Consider the following 18,771-nt stretch of genomic DNA (forward strand, 5'->3'; position numbering starts at 1 on the left):
CTTGCGCTGACTGTAATATGCCTGGGTTGACTGTAACATGCTCGTGCTAACTACACACACTTGTACTGACTGCAACACGCTCACACTGACATCCCCTAACTGATGGTAATATCTCTCACTGACTAACACCCTCACACTGATTGTAACACCGTCACACTGAGACTGTAACATTCCTGCAATGACTGTAATATCCTCGCACTGACTTGAACACCCTTATATTGACTGTAACACCCTCTGCTGACTGTAATATCCCTGTGCTGACCGTAACATCCTCGCAGTAACACACTCGCACTGACTGTAACATTCTTGCAGTAACACATTCACACCGACTGTAACATTCTCTCACTTACTGGAGCAAATTTACACTGATTGTAACACCCTCGCACTGACTGTAGCACCCTGATACTGACTGCAACATTCTCACACTGGCTGTAACACCTCCTCATTGACTGTAACACCCTCACACTAACTATAACACCCTTCTGCTGACTGTAACACCCTCATGCTGACTGTGACACCCTCACACTGGCTGTAGCACGCTTACATTGACTAACATCCCCTCACTGACTGGAATACCCTTGTGCTGACTATGAAATCCCTGCACTGTAACATTCTCGATCGAACTGTAATATCCCCTCACTGACTATAACACTCTCATGCTGACTGTAGCATCCCTCCACTGGTGTTACTTACGGAGTGTCGATTTGTTACAAGTGTGCAATGAGAAAGAATGTGACCACCAGAGCTCCCTCTGTTTCCTGGGGATACAAGACAGTGCATACAGTAAATATCTTCATGGATGGAGAACAGAATTTCAACATACATAGGGAAGAGCAGTGGAAGTTTTAGAAAATGAACAAGCTGTTAAACCTAAGTAAGGCAAATTCTTTTATAAAATAATTCCAAACTCCTAAGCATCAGGCGACTGCAGGCGAGTGAAGGTCAGAGAGGATGAGCTTTGATGTGAGAGTTAATGTACCAAAGGGATGGGCTTTAATCAACTGAATGACTTCTTCAATCCCTTCTTTCTCCCTCTAACCTAAGAAGCACGCTGATGTGATCTGTGAGTGTATCCAGCTTAGAATAGCAGTTTGTGGGGGTGTATAGTTTTTTTTGTTTTTGTGTGAGGAGACAAGTGAAACTCCAGTGAGAATAAACAGCCCAGTCATTGTGTTATAATTATTAAAGACTATTTATTAAAGTAAAGAAAAGACAAATATACACAAACAAAATTAAGATATATGAATTGCGAAACTTACAGCCAGTTTTTATGGAATTGGCTGTATGAAATGAAATGAAAATCGCTTATTGTCACAAGTAAGCTTCAAATGAAGTTACTGTGAAAAGCCCTGAGTCGCCACATTCTGGCGCCTGTTTGGGAGGCTGGTACGGGAATTGAACCGTGCTGCTGGCCTGCCTTGGTCTGCTTTAAAAGCCAGCAATTTAGCCTTGTATGTATTTTGTTCCAAAATATATACATGATACCTGAACTCTGTAAGGCTTTCCCGTTTCCCTAAACAACATCCAAATTAAATAACCAGCTTATAGTTACCTCACAATAAAGGGATGCTATTCAGGCCTGGGAAACAACCTTTCCTGGTCCAGCAAAAATATTTAAAACTGCCTTTATGGAACTTTTCACCACTGCCTTGGCTCTAAGACTTAGAGGTTTGCTTCATGTAAACTTAACCTGTAGGCTGCTAGGTGAAAAACTTTGGCCTTCATGCTTGGTGGCTGGAAACTGGCCTGTCTGGTTTCTGAGCCTGCTCGTTGTTAACTGCCTCCCTGGTGTCTGATTGTGCAGCCCATTATACTTTGTTCCTCTTTGATTAGGCCTTCTATGTCTTTGGCTGTCTGTCCTTATCAACTTCCTTGACTATATATTAACTTGTGTCTACCTCAGTGATCTTCTCAAACTATAAGATGTTTCTCCTCATAAGCTATTAACACCTGATTATTATCTTACACCAGATTAACGTCCAACAGGTTTGTTTCAAATCACTAGCTTTCAGAGCGCAGCTCCTTCATTAGCTGCACTCCGAAAGCCAGTGATTCGAAACAAACCTGCTGGACTTTAACCTGATCTTGTGAGACTTCTTACTGTGCCCACCCCAGTCCAACGCCGGCATCTCCACATGATGATTATTATCGAAACAGTCTTCTAATCTCGTTATTGGGAGGGTCGCATATCAATGGGGCCTTTTGAATACTGTCTGCTGCTGTCTCTAGGCAGATTTTTACCTGTTGCTGGATATCTCGCATCCTATTTTGTTTTGTTCCTGCTCTTGCTAGACAGATTCATGACAGTAGAAGGAGATTTACTATGTATCTAACCCCATGCTGTACCTGTCCTGGGAGTGTTTGATGGGGACAGTGTAGAAGGAGCTTTACTCTGTATCTAACCCCGTGCAGTACCTGTCCTGGGAGTGTTTGATGGGGACAGTGAAGAGGGAGCTTCACTCTGTATCTAACCCAATACTGTATCTGTCCTGGAAGTATTTGATGAGAACAGCGTAGAGGGAGCTTCACTCTGTATCTAACCCCGTGCTGTCCCTGTCCTGGGAAAGTTTGATGGAGACAGTGTAGAGGGAGCTTCACTCTATATCTAACCGCGTGCTGTACCTGTCCTGGGAGTGTTTGATGGGGACAGTGTAGAGGGAGCTTTACCAGATCTGTATCTAACCCTGTGCTGTACCTGCCCTGGGAGTGTTTGATGGGGACAGTGTAGAGGGAGCTTCTCTCTGTATCTAACCCCGTGCTGTACCTGTCCTGGGAGTGTTTGATGGGAAAAGTTTAGAGGGAGCTTTACTCTGTATCTGACCCCGTACTGCACCTGTCCTGGGAGTGTTCATTGGGGACAGTGCAGTGGGAGCTTTACTCTGTATCTAACCCCGTGCTGAACCTGCCCTGGGAGTGTTTGATGGGGACAGTGTAGAGGGAGCTTTACTCTGTATCTAACCCCGTGCTGTACCTGCCCTGGGAGTGTTTGATGGGGACAGTGTAGAGGGAGCTTTACTCTGTATCTAACCCCGTGCTGTACCTGCCCTGGGAGTGTTTGATGGGGACAGTGTAAAGGGAGCTTTACTCTGTATCTAACCCTGTGCAGTACCTGTCCTGGGAGTGTTTTGATGGGGACAGTGTAGAGGGAGCTTTACTCTGTATCTAACCCTGTGCTGTACCTGTCCTGGGAGTGTTTGATGGGGACAGTGTAGAGGGAGCTTTACTCTGCATCTGACCCTGTGCTGTACCTGTCCTGGGAGTGTTTGATGGGGACAGTGTAGAGGGAGCTTTACTCTGTATCTAACCCCATGTTGTACCTGTCCTGGGAGTGTTTGATGGGGACAGTGTAGAGGGAGCTTTACTCTGTATCTAACACCGTACTGCACCAGTTTGGTTCATCCTATAAGACCATCATTGCGATGATTTCCTTTGATTAGGTGAGTGTTAAAGATAGCCCAGCCCGATGTGAGGAAGAGTAGCATGTTCTCCAGTTCCTTGGCCACGCTCTCTGGAAACCCAGATTAACTGGTCATTCATCACCCTGCTAATGTCGGTATCTGGCAAAGCGGCTGCTATGGAAGTTGAATAAGTAGTAACTACATTTCAAAGAAATGTCTGTATTCCAAAGACTTTTGGCAACTTCTGAGAGATGAGAGCAGTGCTCTAAAAATATAATAAAAGCAAAATACAGTGGAATAGTGGATGCTGCAAATCTGAAATCCAAACAGAGAATGCTGAATAAACACAGTAGGTCTGGCAGCACCTGTGAAGAGAGAAACAGAGTTAACGTTCTCAAAGTCTTCTTTTGATGGTTGCTGAAATGAAAATAGTCTACTCTCTGGAATTCCCAAACTAAACTCCTTGAAGACCCGTCCTAATTTCGAGGTGACATAATAGAGGCATACAAGATGATCAGAGGATTAGATAGGGTGGACAGTGAGAGCCCTTTTCCTCGGATGGTGATGGCTAACATGAGGGGGCATAGCTTTAACTTGAGGGGAGATAGATGTAGGACAGATGTCAGAGGTAGGTTCTTTACTCAGAGAGTAGTAAGGGCGTGGAATGCCCTGCCTGCAACAGTAGTGGACTCGCCAACACTAAACGCATTCAAATGGTCATTGGATAAACATATGGATGATAATGGAATAGTGTAGATGGGCTTTAGATTGGTTTCACAGGTCGGTGCAACATCGAGGGCCGAAGGGCCTGTACTGCGCTGTAATGTTCTGTTGTCTATTGTCTCTCAGCTAAACTTAGATGCCTTCCCAATATGTCCTTCTTTGGCTTGGTATTTATATATTTGTTTGCCTGATTACAAGCAGCTGATATAACCTTCCACAACCACAGGATGTCCAAAAGCATTTTAAATCCAATAAAATGTAGTTATTGTAATAATGTAGAAAATGCCAATTGGCGCACTGCAAGCTCCACAAAACAATGTTTTACTGACTGATAAAGTTTTTTGGAGCAATATTGATTGAGAGATAAATATTTGCCCTGAACCCGGGGAGAACTCACCACCTCTTTTTTGAAATAGGGCCACATGATGTTTTAGGTCCACCTTCCAGTGCAGGTGGGTCCTTGTTGCATCTTAAAGATAGGATATTGTGAGTCAGCCCTTCTTATCCTGGTCGTAGGGTTGACAGGGAGCCACCACCATCTCTGCTCATTTTTCTTTTGGAGTGCCCTGTCCGAAGGCCTATCTGACCCACAGCGTTATGGGGAGGGCAAGGAGGCAGGTCCCAAATCCTTCCAGCCAGAATGGGGCATGTTGCTTTATGAGCGACAAGTTGCTGTGGAATCCCATGCTTTTACATGCATGTTGTGGCCTGGAGCTATGGATAGTGATGGTAGAGGCTCCAATTTTATTTCCATCACATAGCTGATCAGGAATCTTTCCCACTCTTCCCGTCTGCCATCAGTGTGTTACTCAATCTGTTTGGTCCTGTTATGGTCCTTGGCCATCAAATCCTGAGTTGGACTTGACCTCGGATTTCTGGCTCAAAGAGAGGTATGTTCTCCATTGCGCCACAAGATCTCCATCTCTGCTTATATTTATCAGTAATTCAGTGAGAGGGACTGGCCTGCATACTGCATCACTTGTGCCTTCACACAGTCCTGTTGCTACACATTCAAAGACAGTCGTCTCACCTCTTCAGCAGGTTGTTGGAGGGAACCAGTCCTGCGCACCTCGAGAGGGTTGTGATATTCTTGGCCTGCCACCACTGTGCATCATTCTGGTCGACAATCTGCAGGATGTCTCCTCTCCTGAAGGTCAGGCCGGCTTCCGAACAGGGGATGGCAGGATCATACTGCGGGCAGTAATCCACCAGGGCTCTGACATAAAGCTGCAGGAAAGAAGGGATTGCAAACAGCCCTACATCAGGTGTTATCAACTGTGCATAGTGTGCAGTCAACGGTTGAAAATAAATTATACCAAGAATGAAATAGAAGAAACTGTTATATCTGAACAAGAAAGAGAGGATGCTGGGAATACACAACAGGTCAGTCGAATTCTAAAAGAGACAGTCATGGCTCATACTCGGTTAGCTTCTGAGCATAGGTCTAGCGGTGGGCCTTTACTCATCGGAGTTTAAAATGAAACGAAATTAAATTAAAATGAAATGAAATTAAATGAAAGAATGGGAGGCGATCTTATTGACAGGATAGATGCTGATATTGTTTCCTCTTATGGGGGAAACTAGAACTCAGGAGCACAGTACCAAAATAAGGGGTCTCCCATTAAAGATGGAGATGTAAAGATGGAGATGAGGAGGAATTTCCTCCCTCAGAGTTGCTGGGCTTTGGAATTCTCTCACACCCTGAGCTGTAGAGGCTGTGCGTCATAGAATATATTCAAGGCTGAGTTAGACAGATCTTTGACTGACAGGAGAGTCAAGATTTATGGCGGGGTGGGGGGGTGTATGGAGGACGCGGGAAAATAGAGTCAAGACTACAATCAGGTCACTCATGATCTTATTGAACTGTGGAGCAGGCTCGAAGGGCCAAATGCCTGCTCCTATTTTTTAAAAACATTTTTATTCTCCTTTTTCACATTTTCTCCCAAATTTGCACCCACCAACATTAAACAATAAGCAGTAACTAATATAATGTCAATCCCCATATCAATAACAACAATCCCATCCTCCCATCAAACCCCCAAACAACTGCCCGTATGTTAACATAAACAAATTACAAAAAGGAATCCTGAATTCCCCATAGACACCATTAACACATACAGTCCCTACCCCAACTCCCAACACCCCCCCCCAACTAATGTTCGATGTTATCCAATTCTTGAAAGTGCATGATGAATAATGCCCATGAATTGTAGAACCCCTCCATTCCTCCCCTCAGTTCAAACGTAACCTTCTCAAGAGTCAGGAATTCCAACACGTCCCCCCGCCACGCCAGGGACAGGGTGGAGAGGTTGTTCTGCACCCCAACAGGATCAGCCTTTGGGCGAACAACGAGGCAAAGACTACAACATCTGCCCCCGCACCCGTTTCCAACTCTAGCTGGTCCGACACCCCGAATATGGCCTCCCCGGGGCCCGGGTCCAGTTTCACCACTTTAGAGATTACCCTAAAAACCTCCTTCCAGTAATCCTCCAGCTTTGGGCAGGACCAAAACATCCGAACGTGATTTGCGGGGGGGCCGCCCTCAACGTTCACACACATTTTCTACCCCCTCAAAGAGCCGACTCATCCTCGCCCTTGCGAGGTGTGCTCTATCCACCACCTTCAGTTGTATCAGCCCCCACCTCGTGCACGGGGTGGAGGCGTTCACTCTCCGGAGCACCTCACACCAGCACCCCTCCTCCATACCCTCTCCCAACTCTTCCTCCCACTTTGCTTTGATCCTTTCCAGTGGTGCCTACTCCTCTTCCAAAAGAGCCCCGTAAACCGCTGACACAACCCCCTTCTCCAGTTCCCCTGTCGTCAGCACCTCCTCCAGCAATGTGGAAGCCGGCTCCACTGGGAAGCTCAGTATCTTCTTCATGGCAAAATCTCGAACCTGCATGTATCTAAACATTCTCCTTGCTCCAGCCCAAACTTCCCTCCCAGCTCCGTCAATCCTGCAAACCGACCCCGAAGAAACAAATCTTTTAGTGTCTTAATCCCCTTCTCCTCCCATTTCCGAAAATTTCTGTCCCACTTCTCTGGTTCAGATCTGTGGTTATGCCTGCTCTTATTTATGTTCCTAAGTTTAATTAGGAAAGATAGCGGCAGTTGATCTCCCTTTTGGTAGTGGGTAAGGTGGGTATTGGATCGAACTGGGGAACAACAGAAGCAGAATATTGATAATGAGTATTTAGCAAAGGGGAAAATATTGACTGAAATACAAAGGTTGTTCCAAGTCATCAGCCATCGCACAAACGTTCACATCTGAACCAACCAATGATGTACAAATTAAATTCCAGAGACAACCCTATCTTGCACTCCCCTCTTTCCTCTTCTGTTACCGATGATTCCCATCCAACAAGATCACATACAATGCTCAGACATTCTCTTCTTCCCTCTGTGCCATTAACTTTTGAAGACTGACTGTGTAAATTGCGTGAACAATCTTCAGATAACGACATGAGATTATTGAACAGCGATTGGCACTTCAGAGTTCACCACCCATTCCAGGGAACGAATATAATTTGGAGAAAGAAGATAATGTTGAGTGTAAGTAAAAAAACTAGAGTTGCCATGTTAACTCTCCAAATATCTAAGGGTATGCACATTCGCCCCGTGTTTGCGTGGGTTTCACCCCCACAACCCAAAGATGTGCAGGGTAGGTGGATTGAACACACTAAATTGCCCCTTAATTGGGAAAATGAATTGGACACTCCAAATTTATTTAAAAAAAAGAATATCTAAGGATGGGATTTTCTGACCCGGTCCACCGGGAGCATCTTTTGGTCTCATCAAAGTCAATAAACGTTTGGCTGACTTGGTCAATGTGGGACCTGCAGCATTGGGACTGGATAATCCCAACCTAGGAGAATAACTAATTTGAAGACTTGGTCACAGAAGTAGGTTTTGAGGAGTGTCTTAAAGGAAGAGAGAGATGGAGAGGGAAGAAATTTCAGAGCCCAGGAATTCCAGAGCCGAGACAGCCGGAGGGAGGACAGATGATGTTATCATCATCAATTTTTTAAAATAATAATTTTCTTTCTTTTTTAAAAAATATTAGAGTAGCCAATTATTTTTCTTTTCCAATTAAGGGGCAACGTCAATTTAGCATGGCCAATCCATCTAACCAGCACATCTTTGGGTTGTGGGGGTGAAACCCACGCAGACACGGGGAGAATATGCAAACTCCACACGGACAGTGACCCAGGGCCGGGATTCAAACCTGGGACCTCGGGACCGCAGTCCCAGTGCTAACCACTGCGCCACATGCCGCCCCGTTATCCATCAATTAACTATTGGTTCCTGGTGATATCGTTAAGATGGCACGGTGGCATATTGGTTAGCACTGCTGCCTCACAGCACCAGGGACTTGGATTCAAATGGCATTTGGCCCTTCAAACCTGCTCCACAATTAAATAAGATCACGACTGACCTGATTGTGATCTTGACTCCATTTTCCCACATCCCCCATACACCTCCACCCCACCATAGACATTGACTTTCCTGTCAATCAAAGATCTGTCTCTCTTGGGGCAGCACGGTGACGCAGTGGTTAGCACTGCTGTATCATGGCACTGAGGTCCCAGGTTCAATCCCGGCTCTGGGTCACTGTCCATGTGGAGTTTTCACATTCTCCTGTGGGTTTTGCCCCCACAACCCAAAGATATTCAGGGTAGATGGATTGGCCATACTAAATTGTCCCTTAATTGGAAAAATGAATTGGGTACTCTAAATTTATAAAAATAAAATCTGTCTAACTCAGCCTTGAATATATTCTGTGTGGAGTTTGCAATTTCTCCCCGTGTCTGCGAGGATTTACTCCGGGTGTTCCGGTTTCCTCCCACAGTGCAAGATGTGCAGGTTAGGTAGATTAGCCATGCTAAATTGCTCCTTCGTGTCCAAAGATGTGCAGGTTAGGTGGGGTTACTGGGATACGGCGTGGTAGTGGAGGGGTGAGGTACTTTTCTGGAGACTCTGTGCTGTAGGAATTCTGTGAATTCTTGAGCTTATCTTCTGAAAAATCATCTCCTTCACAAAGTCTGTCTTCTTCCATCTGGAACCACAAAGCTTTGGAAACATTATCGTGCAGAAAGAAGCCGTTCAGCCCATTCTGTCTGCGCCATGAGAAACTAGCCCCTCCTTTTAATCAACTTTCCAGCACTTGGTCCGTAGCCTTTTTTTTATAAAGTATTTTTATTCTCCTCCTTTTCTTCCAATTTACACCCAACAATAAACAATAACAATGATCCCATCCTCCCACCAAACCCCACAAACATTAGCCAGCATGTTAACATAAACAAATGACAAAAAGGAATCACCCATAGTCACCATTAACACATATAGTCCCCCTCCCCCAACCCTCCCAGTAGCCCCCCCAAATGTTCGAAGTAATCCAATTCTCGAAAGTGCATAATGAATAACGCCCATGAATTGTAGAACCCTTCCATCCTTCCCCTCAGTTCAAATTTGACCTTCTCAAGCCTCAAGAATTCCAGCAGGACCCCCGCCACGCCAGGGCACAGGGTGGAGAAGTTGATCTCCACCCCAACAGGATCCGCCTTTGGGCGATCAACGAGGTGAAGGCTACAACATCTGCCTCCGCACCCATTTCCAACCCTGGCTGGTCCGACAACCCGAAAATGGCCTCCTGAGGGCCCACATCCAGTTTCACGTGCACCACTTTAGCGATTACCCTAAACACCTCCTTCCAGTAATCCTCCAGCTTTGGACAGGACCAAAACAAATAAACGTGGTTTGCGGGGCCTCCCCGCAACATTCACACTCATCTTCTACCCCCTCAAAGAGCCGGCTCATCCTCGCCCTTGTAAGGTGCGCTCGATACACCACCTTCAGCTGTATCAGCCCCAACCTCGTACACAAGGTGGAGGCGTTCACACTCCGGAGCACCTCACACCAGAACCCCTCCTCCATATCCTCTCCCAACTCTTTCTCCCACTTTGCATTGATCCCTTCTAGTGGCACCTTCTCCTCCTCCAAAATAGCCCCGTAAACCGCCGATACTATCCCCATCTCCAGTCCATCTGTCGTCAGCACCTCCTCCAGCAATGTGGAAGCCGGCTCTACTGGGAAGGTCTGTATCTCCTTTCTGGCAAAGTCTCAAACCTGAATGCATCAAAATATTTCCCCCTGCTCCAGCCCATACTTCGTTCCCATCTCCTTCAATCCTGCAAACCGACCCCCGATAAGCAAATCTTTTAGTGTCCTAATTCCTTTCTCCTCCCATCTCTGAAAATTTCCGTCACATTTCCCTGGATCAACCTGGTCCGTGGCCTTGCTGGTTACCACACTTTAGATGCAGACCCAGGTACTTTTTAAATGAGTTGAGTGTTTCAGCTTCAACCACTAACTTAGGAAGGCTCCCACTACCCTCTGGGTAAAAGGATTTCCCTCATGTTCCCTCTAATGCTTCTGAAGAACCTGAATGGAAGAGATAACAGGAACACATGGTTGGGTAGAATTGAACAACTGATTTATTATGGTATACACAGAAATGTGTTTTTTTTTCAATTTAGAGTACCCAATTCATTTTTTCCAATTAAAGGACAATTTAACGTGTTCAATCCACCTAGCTTGCACATTTTTTTTAGGTTGTGGGGGTGAAACCCACGCAAACACGGGGAGAATGTGCAAACTCCACACGGACAGTGACCCAGAGTCGGGATCGAACCTGGGACCTCGGCGCCGTGAGGCAGCAGGGCTAATGGTATACACAGAAATAACAAAACTACTACTCGTCTCCCCAAAGAACCATTCTCCCTGAACTGCACCCATAGAGTGAGAATATGTGGACATGAAAGTGTCAGAGAGTTTGGGTAGCGAAAGACAAGGCATGGAAGCAGGTAGCTATTGGTGTGGACGGGAAGGGACTATGTGTGGTGCTGGGATACAGTGGACGTCGGATAGCAGACAGCCAAAGATTCAGGGTATAGGGTCAAGGATGACGAAAATCCCACCTCAACACTGGGTACGGTAAAATAAACTTGCCTCTTTTTTAAAAAATTATAGTACCCAACTATTTTTTTTTCCAATTAAGGGGCAATTTAGTGTGGCCAATCCACCTACCCTGCACATCTTTGGGTTGTGGGGGTAAGACCCACGCAGACACGGGGAGAACGTGCGAACTCCACACAGACCCGGGGCCAGGATCGAACCCGGGTCCTCAGCGCCGTAGACAGCAATGCTAACCACTGCACCACCGTGCTACCCTGAAATATAAACTCGTCTCTGAGGGATAATCGGTATGACAGAGGCCTTACCATGTTTTGAGAGGAGCTTGTTGGCCGATGTGACACTGGAATAAGCTTGAACACAACGCTGGCTTCAGACTTGGCCTATTTGAATTGACAATGGATTAATGGTCACTTTTATCAAACACATGGTACAAATAATACACAATATGAGCATAACAGTTCCTCAGTGAGTTTTGGAGGGGGGGACATTTTCCAACTCTATCTGCTAATTGAGTGCTGCTATTAGCTGAGGTCAGTGGTTAGCACTCTCACCTCTGAGACAGGAGGAGGTGTGTTCAGGTCCCACTCCAGAAACCTGAGCACAAAAATCTTGGCTGACACTCCGGTACACTACAGAGGGAGTGCTGCACTGTTGGAGGTAACACCCTTCAGATGAGACATTAGGCCCCCATCTGCTCTTACAGGTGGGTGTAAAAATCCTCTCACAGAAGAGTTATCCCCTCTATCTTGGCCAATATTAATCCCTTCATAAACCTCACAGAACAGATGATCTGGTCATTATCAAATTGCTGTCTGTGGGAGATTGCTGTGTACATTGGCTGCTACGTTTCCTACACTACAGTAGTGACTATGCATAAAAGATACTTCATTGGCTGCAGAGTGCTCTGGGATGTCCAGTGGATGTGATGGGTGCTATATAAATACAAATCTTTCTTTCTGTCCCGGTCCCACTGTATAACTAACTGTTGCTTGGCTATATTGTGATGATCCACAATCTTCTTTTTTTAAATATTTTTTATTCTCCTTTTTCACTTTTTCTCCCAAATTTACACCCACCAACAATAAACAATAATCAGTAACAAATATGTCAATCCCCACAATAACAACGATCCCATCCTCCCACCAAACCCCAAACAGTAGCCCGCATGTTCACATAAACAAATGACAAAAAGGAATCAGGAATCACCCATAGTCGCCATTAACACACACAGCCCCCCCACCCCCCCACTCTCCTACCCGCCCCCCTCCCAACTAATGTTCGATGTTATCCAGTTCTTGAAAGTGCATAATGAATAATGCCCATGAATTGTAGAACCCCTCCATCCTTCCCCTCAGTTCAAACTTAACCTTCTCAAGAGTCAAGTATTCCAACAGATCCCTCCGCCCCTCCATGGCACAGGGTGGAGAGGCTGCTCTCCATCCCAGCAGGATCCACCTTCGGGCGATCAACGAGGCGAAGGCTACAATATCTGCCTCCGCACCCGTTTCCAACCCCGGCTGGTCCGACACCCCGAATATGGCCCCCCGGGGGCCCGGATCCTGTTTCACATGCACCACTTTAGAAATTATCCTAAAAACCTCCTTCCAGTACTCCCCAAGCTTTGGACAGGACCAAAACATATGAATGTGATTAGCGGGGTCCCCCCCCCCCCCGCAATGTTCACACACATCTTCTACCCCTTCAAAGAATCGGCTCATCCTCGCCCTCGTGACGTGTGCTCTATACCCCACCTTCAGCTGTATCAGCCCCAACCTCGCGCACGAGGTGGAGGCATTCACTCTCCGGAGTACCTCACACCAGACCCCCTCCTCCATATACTCTCCCAACTCTTCCTCCCACTTTGCTTTGATCCCTTCCGGTGGTGCCTTCTCCTCTTCCAAAATAGCCCCATAAACTGCTGATACTACCCCTTCTCCAGTCCCCCTATCGTCAGCACCTCCTCCAGCAATGTAGAGGCCGGCTCCACTGGGAAGCCCCGTATCTCCTTTCTGGCAAAATCTCGAACCAGCATTTATCTAAACATTTGATGATCCACAATCTAACTGATGGCAGATTAAGATAGATAGGGAGACCTGAAGCTGCCACAGCTATCCAGTCTTCACCTTAAGCTGCAGAGCGAGTACCAACAATATCTATCTGCGTAAAATAAAGCCTACTTTCTTGTTTCCAGTGCCCTGATCAACTACTTAGGCGACTCAGACCTCTCCCCCCCCCCCCCATCAAGTCGTCAAAGATTTTGATTCTCACTTGGGTATATGAATGAAATGAAATGAAATGAAAATCGCTTATTGTCACAAGTAGGCTTCAAATGAAGTTACTGTGAAAAGCCCCTAGTCGCCACATTCCGGCGCCTGTTCGAGGAGGCTGGTACAGGTATATTGTAGAATCATAGAATTTACAGTGCAGAAGGAGGGCCTCACGGTAGCATGGTGGTTAGCATAAATGCTTCACAGCTCCAGGGTCCCAGGTTCGATTCCCGGCTGGGTCACTGTCTGTGTGGAGTCTGCACGTCCTCCCTGTGTGTGCGTGGGTTTCCTCCGGGTGCTCCGGTTTCCTCCCACAGTCCAAAGATGTGCGGGTTAGGTGGATTGGCCATGCTAAATTGCCCGTAGTGTAAGGTTAATGGGGGGATTGTTGGGTTACGTGGGTTTAAGTAGGGTGATCATTGCTCGGCACAACATCGAGGGCCGAAGGGCCTGTTCTGTGCTGTACTGTTCTAAGTCTAAGCCCATCAAGTCTGCACCAGCCATTGGAAAGAGCAACCTACTTAAGCCCACACCTCCACCCTAGCCCCATAACCCAGTGACCCCAACTAACCTTTTGGATGCTAAGGGGCAATTTAGCATGGCCAATCCACCTGACCTGCACACCTTTGGGCTGTGGGAGGAAACCGGAGCACCCGGAGGAACACATGCAGGCACGGGGAGAACATGCAAACTCCACACAGACAGTGACCCGAGGCCGGAATTGAACCCAGGTCCCTGGGGCTGTGAGGCAGCAGAGCTAACCACTGTGCTACCGTGCCGCCCACTGTTTAGAGCAAAGTTTTGAAAAAGCCAAATACATAACCAAGATGTACAAAAGCCACATCAGCCACATCCAACAAACACCCCTCACTCATCCCTTTGGCATCCACCCTCCTTTTCCAGTTTTTCACCCCAACCCTCCACCCAAACAGATAATAAAACAAAACAGCAGTCTCTGGTACCCTCCTCTCCTGAAGGTGCTGACTCTCATTGGGGTATAGGTACCCCCTCCTCGCCTGAAGGTGCTGACCCTCATTGGGGTACCAGTCCCCCTCCTCTCCTGAAGGTGCTGACTCTCATTGGGTTACCAGTCCCCCTCCTCTCCTGAAGGTGCTGACTCTCATTGGGGTACAGGTACCCCTTCCTCTCCTGAAGGTGCTGACTCTCATTGGGGTACCGGTCCCCGTCCTCTCCTGAAGGTGCTGACCCTCATTGGGGTACAGGACCCCTACTCTCCTGAAGGTGCTGACTCTCATTGGGGTACCAGTCACCCTCCGCTCCTGAAGGTGCTGATTCTCATTGGGGTACAGGTATCCCCTCCTCTCCTGAAGGTGCTGACTCACTGGGGCACAGTTCTTCCTGAAGCCAAGGGCTTGCAGAATGGACAGACAAGCAGCAGATGGAATTTTAAAAAGTGTGAGGTGATGCATTTGGCTGAAGGAATAGGGCGAGACAATATAAACTTAATGGCACAGGCCTAAAGACTGTTCAGGAACAGAGGAACCTGTGGGTTCATATGCATGGATCTTTGAAGATGGCAGCACATATCGAAAGAGCTGTCAGCAAAGCTTATGGAATCTGGGCTTCAGGTATTGAATACAAAAGCAGGGATGTTATAAAGCTGTGGTTAAGCTAGAGTATTGTGCTGAGGTCTGGTCACAGCACTTTAGGAAGGATGTGAGGGTCCTTGAGAAGGTTTGGAGATTTACCAGACTGGTTCCAGGGATAAGGGGATTTTAGTTACAAGGTTAGGTTGGAGAATCTGGTGTTATTCTCCTGGGAGCAAAGGAGATTGAGGGGAGATTTGATAGATTGTGACAAATTGAGTAGACAAAGAAAAGCTGTTTCCATTGGCTGATGGTACAAGGACCAGGGGACAGTCGCAGAGATGCAGCGAGGGGGCAGTGGAGAACTTGCTGCCCACGAGAGTTGTGGAAGTGGAGACAATCAATAATTTCAAAAGGAGATCGTATGGGCACTTGAGGTGAATAGACTTACAGGGTGTGGGATTAGGTTAGGGGAATGGGACTAATTAGGTTAGAGAGACAGCATGAAATTGATAGGCCGAGTGGCCTTCTTCTGTGTCATTATGCCTCTCAGGAAGCCATTCATGACAAATTTGGCTTGGCAGGGAAACTGATAATGCTTCCTAACTCATTAATCAGATTGAACTGATAGATTAAAGTCTGATTACACCAAAGGTGTTTGTTCCACACGATGAAGGAGGTCTTTGTTGACTTGGACCTTGGTTTAATTTGCCCAGATTGGTTTGGGAACTGAGTATAAATTCCCCCAATCCCTCGACCCCGGCTCGAGTTGTGCCTAGTGGGTACAGGTGTTATAATCAACCCCAGTGAGGTATATTTTTAAGGTAGTGGGTCATTGAGACACGGAGACCAGGCCATACTCAGTAGGACTGCAATGATTTATCTGCAAAGTAAGGGCAGAACTCAGAGGAGTTAACAGGCCTCAGGCTGGGCCAGGACTCCTGGTCACCTCCCCAGTGACGCCTGTTGGAAATGTGTGGATGTGGCATAAGGAGAGGATTGGCAGGGTCTTTACAGTCGTAAATCCAGCCTTACTAGTTCGACATATGAAGGCCTGAGTGATGACAGTCAGTGCTATGGGGAGTTCAGGAAGTGCCTTTTGTAGGAGTCATTCTGGGAGCAGCAAGGATAGCCATCAAAACAGAGAGGAAGTGGCTGTTCAACTTGCAAGAAACTGTTACCAGGAACTGGATGATGTGTTCAGGCTCCAACCCAGCGACCGGCATCCCGTTGACTTCGACCAGTTGATCCCCAGCAAACAGCAACCCTGAAACAACAGATCACGAATGTCTATCAGTGTGTTGCAGTGGATTGAGTTTATTAGCACTGTACCAAGTAGCTACAGCTAACATCACACCATGGGCCCCACCTCACACCACAGCCCCCATCTCAGACCATCTCCTGCTTCCAACCCCTCCAACAGAGCTGTTGTCGAACAGTCAGTAATATCAGCCACACAAACACCTTCACCTCTTATCCCAGGGACAGATGAAAACAGCTAGAGAGGATCAATGGGGAGCGGGAAGGGGATTGTTCAGCTGGAGAGGGTCCAGGGGAGTAGGTGGAGGATTGTTCAGCTGGAGCAGCTGGAGAACATCCAAGGGAGCGGTGGGGAATTGTTCAGCTGGATAGGGTCTGTGGGGAGAGGTGGGGAATTGTTCAGCTGGATAGGGTCCGTGGGAAGAGGTTGGGGAATTGTTCAATTGGATAGGGTCTGGGGGTGCAGTTGGGGGTTTGTTTAGCTGGAGAGGGTCCATGAGGAGCCCCCCCCCCCCTCCCGCCCACCCCTTCCATATTCGGGGTGTCAGACCAGCTTGGGCTACAGGCATGTACGGGGGCAGTTGTCTTAGCCTTCGCCTCGCTGATTACACAAAGGTGGATCCTGTTGGGGTGGCGGTCCGTTTCTCCGCCCTGTGCCTCGGTTTGGCAGGGGGACCTGCTGGAATATTTGACGTTCGGGAGGGCAGCACGGTGGTGCACTGCTGCATCTCGGCGCCGAGGTCCCAGGTTCAATCCCGGCTCTGGGTCACTGTCTGTGTGGAGTTTGCACATTCTCCCCATGTTTGCGTGGGTTTCGCTCCCACAACCCAAAGATGTGCAAGATAGTGGATTGAACATTCTAAATTGCCCCTTAATTGAAAAAAAAATTTAATTGGGTACTCTAAATTTATTTTTTAAAAATATTTAACGCTCGAGAAGGTGAAGTTTGAGTTAAGGGGGAGGATGGAATTGTTCTACGATTCATGGGCATTGTTTATCCTGCACTTTCAAGAATTGCATGCCATCGAACATTAGGGGGGTTGGGGGAGTGTATTGAGTATATTGTTTATTGTTTACCATGTATGGGATGACCGTGGATTCTCTTTTGGTCTTTCTTATTTTGTATTTTGGATGTATGGGAGAGGTTTGGGTTTAAATGTTGAAGGAGATGCTGGTTGGCGGATTTAATTGTATTTGTTATGTTATTGTTGGTTATCTTTTGTTGGGTGTATATTTGATGAAAAAGCGGAAAATGAGGAGAATAAATATATATTTTTTAAACTTTCCTCGCATTTTACCAAATTGAATACACACACCACAAAGAACGGGTTTTCCAAGTTACCCTTCTGGGTTTTGGGATACCCTCACATTTAACATCAGTGGGGTTCTTAACATAATGCCATTGAATGTCATGGGGTGATAGTCTCTCTCTTGTTGGAGAAGGTCCTTACCTGACACTTATGTGGCACAAATGTTACTTGTCACTTGTCAGCCCAAGCCTGTACATTGTGCAGGTCTTGCTGAATATGGGCATGAGCTGCTTCAGTATCTGAGGAATTATGAATGTCAAAGATTGCTCAATCATCAGTGAACATCTCCACTTCTGATCTTCTGGTAGAGTGGAAGCACTAACATGTCAGTAGGAGGTGTAGGTAGTTGTGATGGTTGAAGACATACACTGGAGGCTTCCAGTAGTCAACAAAAGGATTTATTGATGAAAGGCAAAGGCAGTTAGATAACAGACACAGGGCGCAACACGGTGGCGCAGTGGTTAGCACTGCTGCCTCACGGCACCGAGGTCCCAGGTTCGATCCAGGCTCTAGGTCAATTCTCCCCGTGTTTGCGTGGGTTTCGCCCCCACAACCCGAAGATGTGCAGGATGGGTGGATTGGCCACACTAAATTGCCCCTTAATTGGAAATAAATTAATTGGGTACAGAACACAACACAACATGGGCGGGATTCTCCCGTACCCGGCGGGGCGGGGGGTCCCGGCAGGACAGAGTGGCGTCCGCACCTTCAGGGGCTAGGCCAGCGCCGGAGTGATTTGCGCCCCGCCGGCCGGCGTGGATCCGCGCATGCAGCGGCTGCTGACGTCATCCCCGCGCATGCGCAAGGGGGGGTTCATCTTCTCGCCGGCCATTGCAGAGGCCTACAAGGCCGGCTTATAGGAAAAGAGTGCCCCCATGGCACAGGCCGCCCCCCCTCCCCGCGGATCGGTGGGCCCCGATCGCGGGCCAGGCCACCGTGGGGGAACCCCCCCGGGGCCAGATTGCCCCGTGCCCGCCCCAGGACCCCAGAGCCCGCCCATGCCGCCAGGTCCTGCCGTTAAGGGGCCTAGTCCAATTTATGCCGGTGGGACCTGCATAGAACGAGCGGGTCTTCGGCCCATCGCGAGCCAGAGAATCACCGGGGGGGGGGGGGGGGGGGGGGCGCTGCGAGCGGCCGCCGACTGGCACGGCGCGATTCCTGTCCCCGCCAATTCTCTAGCGCCGCCGAATTAGGAGGCCGGCAGGGGCGGGATTCACGCCGCCCCCTACCGATTCTCCGACCCGGCGGGGGGTCGGAGAATCCCGCCCCAGATCTTTACACTTCAGCTTCC

General features: G+C 47.8%; 1 protein-coding gene across 6 annotated transcripts in view; it reads right to left on the bottom strand.

Moving 5' to 3' along the window:
* mpp4b (membrane protein, palmitoylated 4b (MAGUK p55 subfamily member 4)) overlaps positions 1-18,771 on the bottom strand; it is a 121,796-nt gene that overhangs the window by 46,423 nt on the left and 56,602 nt on the right. For all 6 annotated transcript variants that reach the window (XM_038787986.1, XM_038787985.1, XM_038787979.1 and 3 more), the window contains 4 exons: positions 16,092-16,177; positions 11,402-11,476; positions 5,152-5,348; positions 694-758 (listed from right to left, as the gene is read on the bottom strand). In XM_038787986.1, the coding sequence (XP_038643914.1) occupies positions 694-758; positions 5,152-5,348; positions 11,402-11,476; positions 16,092-16,177 (423 nt within the window). The remainder of the gene's footprint in view (positions 1-693; positions 759-5,151; positions 5,349-11,401; positions 11,477-16,091; positions 16,178-18,771) is intronic.

This window comes from Scyliorhinus canicula, chromosome 2, assembly GCF_902713615.1.
Source record: "Scyliorhinus canicula chromosome 2, sScyCan1.1, whole genome shotgun sequence".
NCBI classification, from domain to species: domain Eukaryota; kingdom Metazoa; phylum Chordata; class Chondrichthyes; order Carcharhiniformes; family Scyliorhinidae; genus Scyliorhinus; species Scyliorhinus canicula.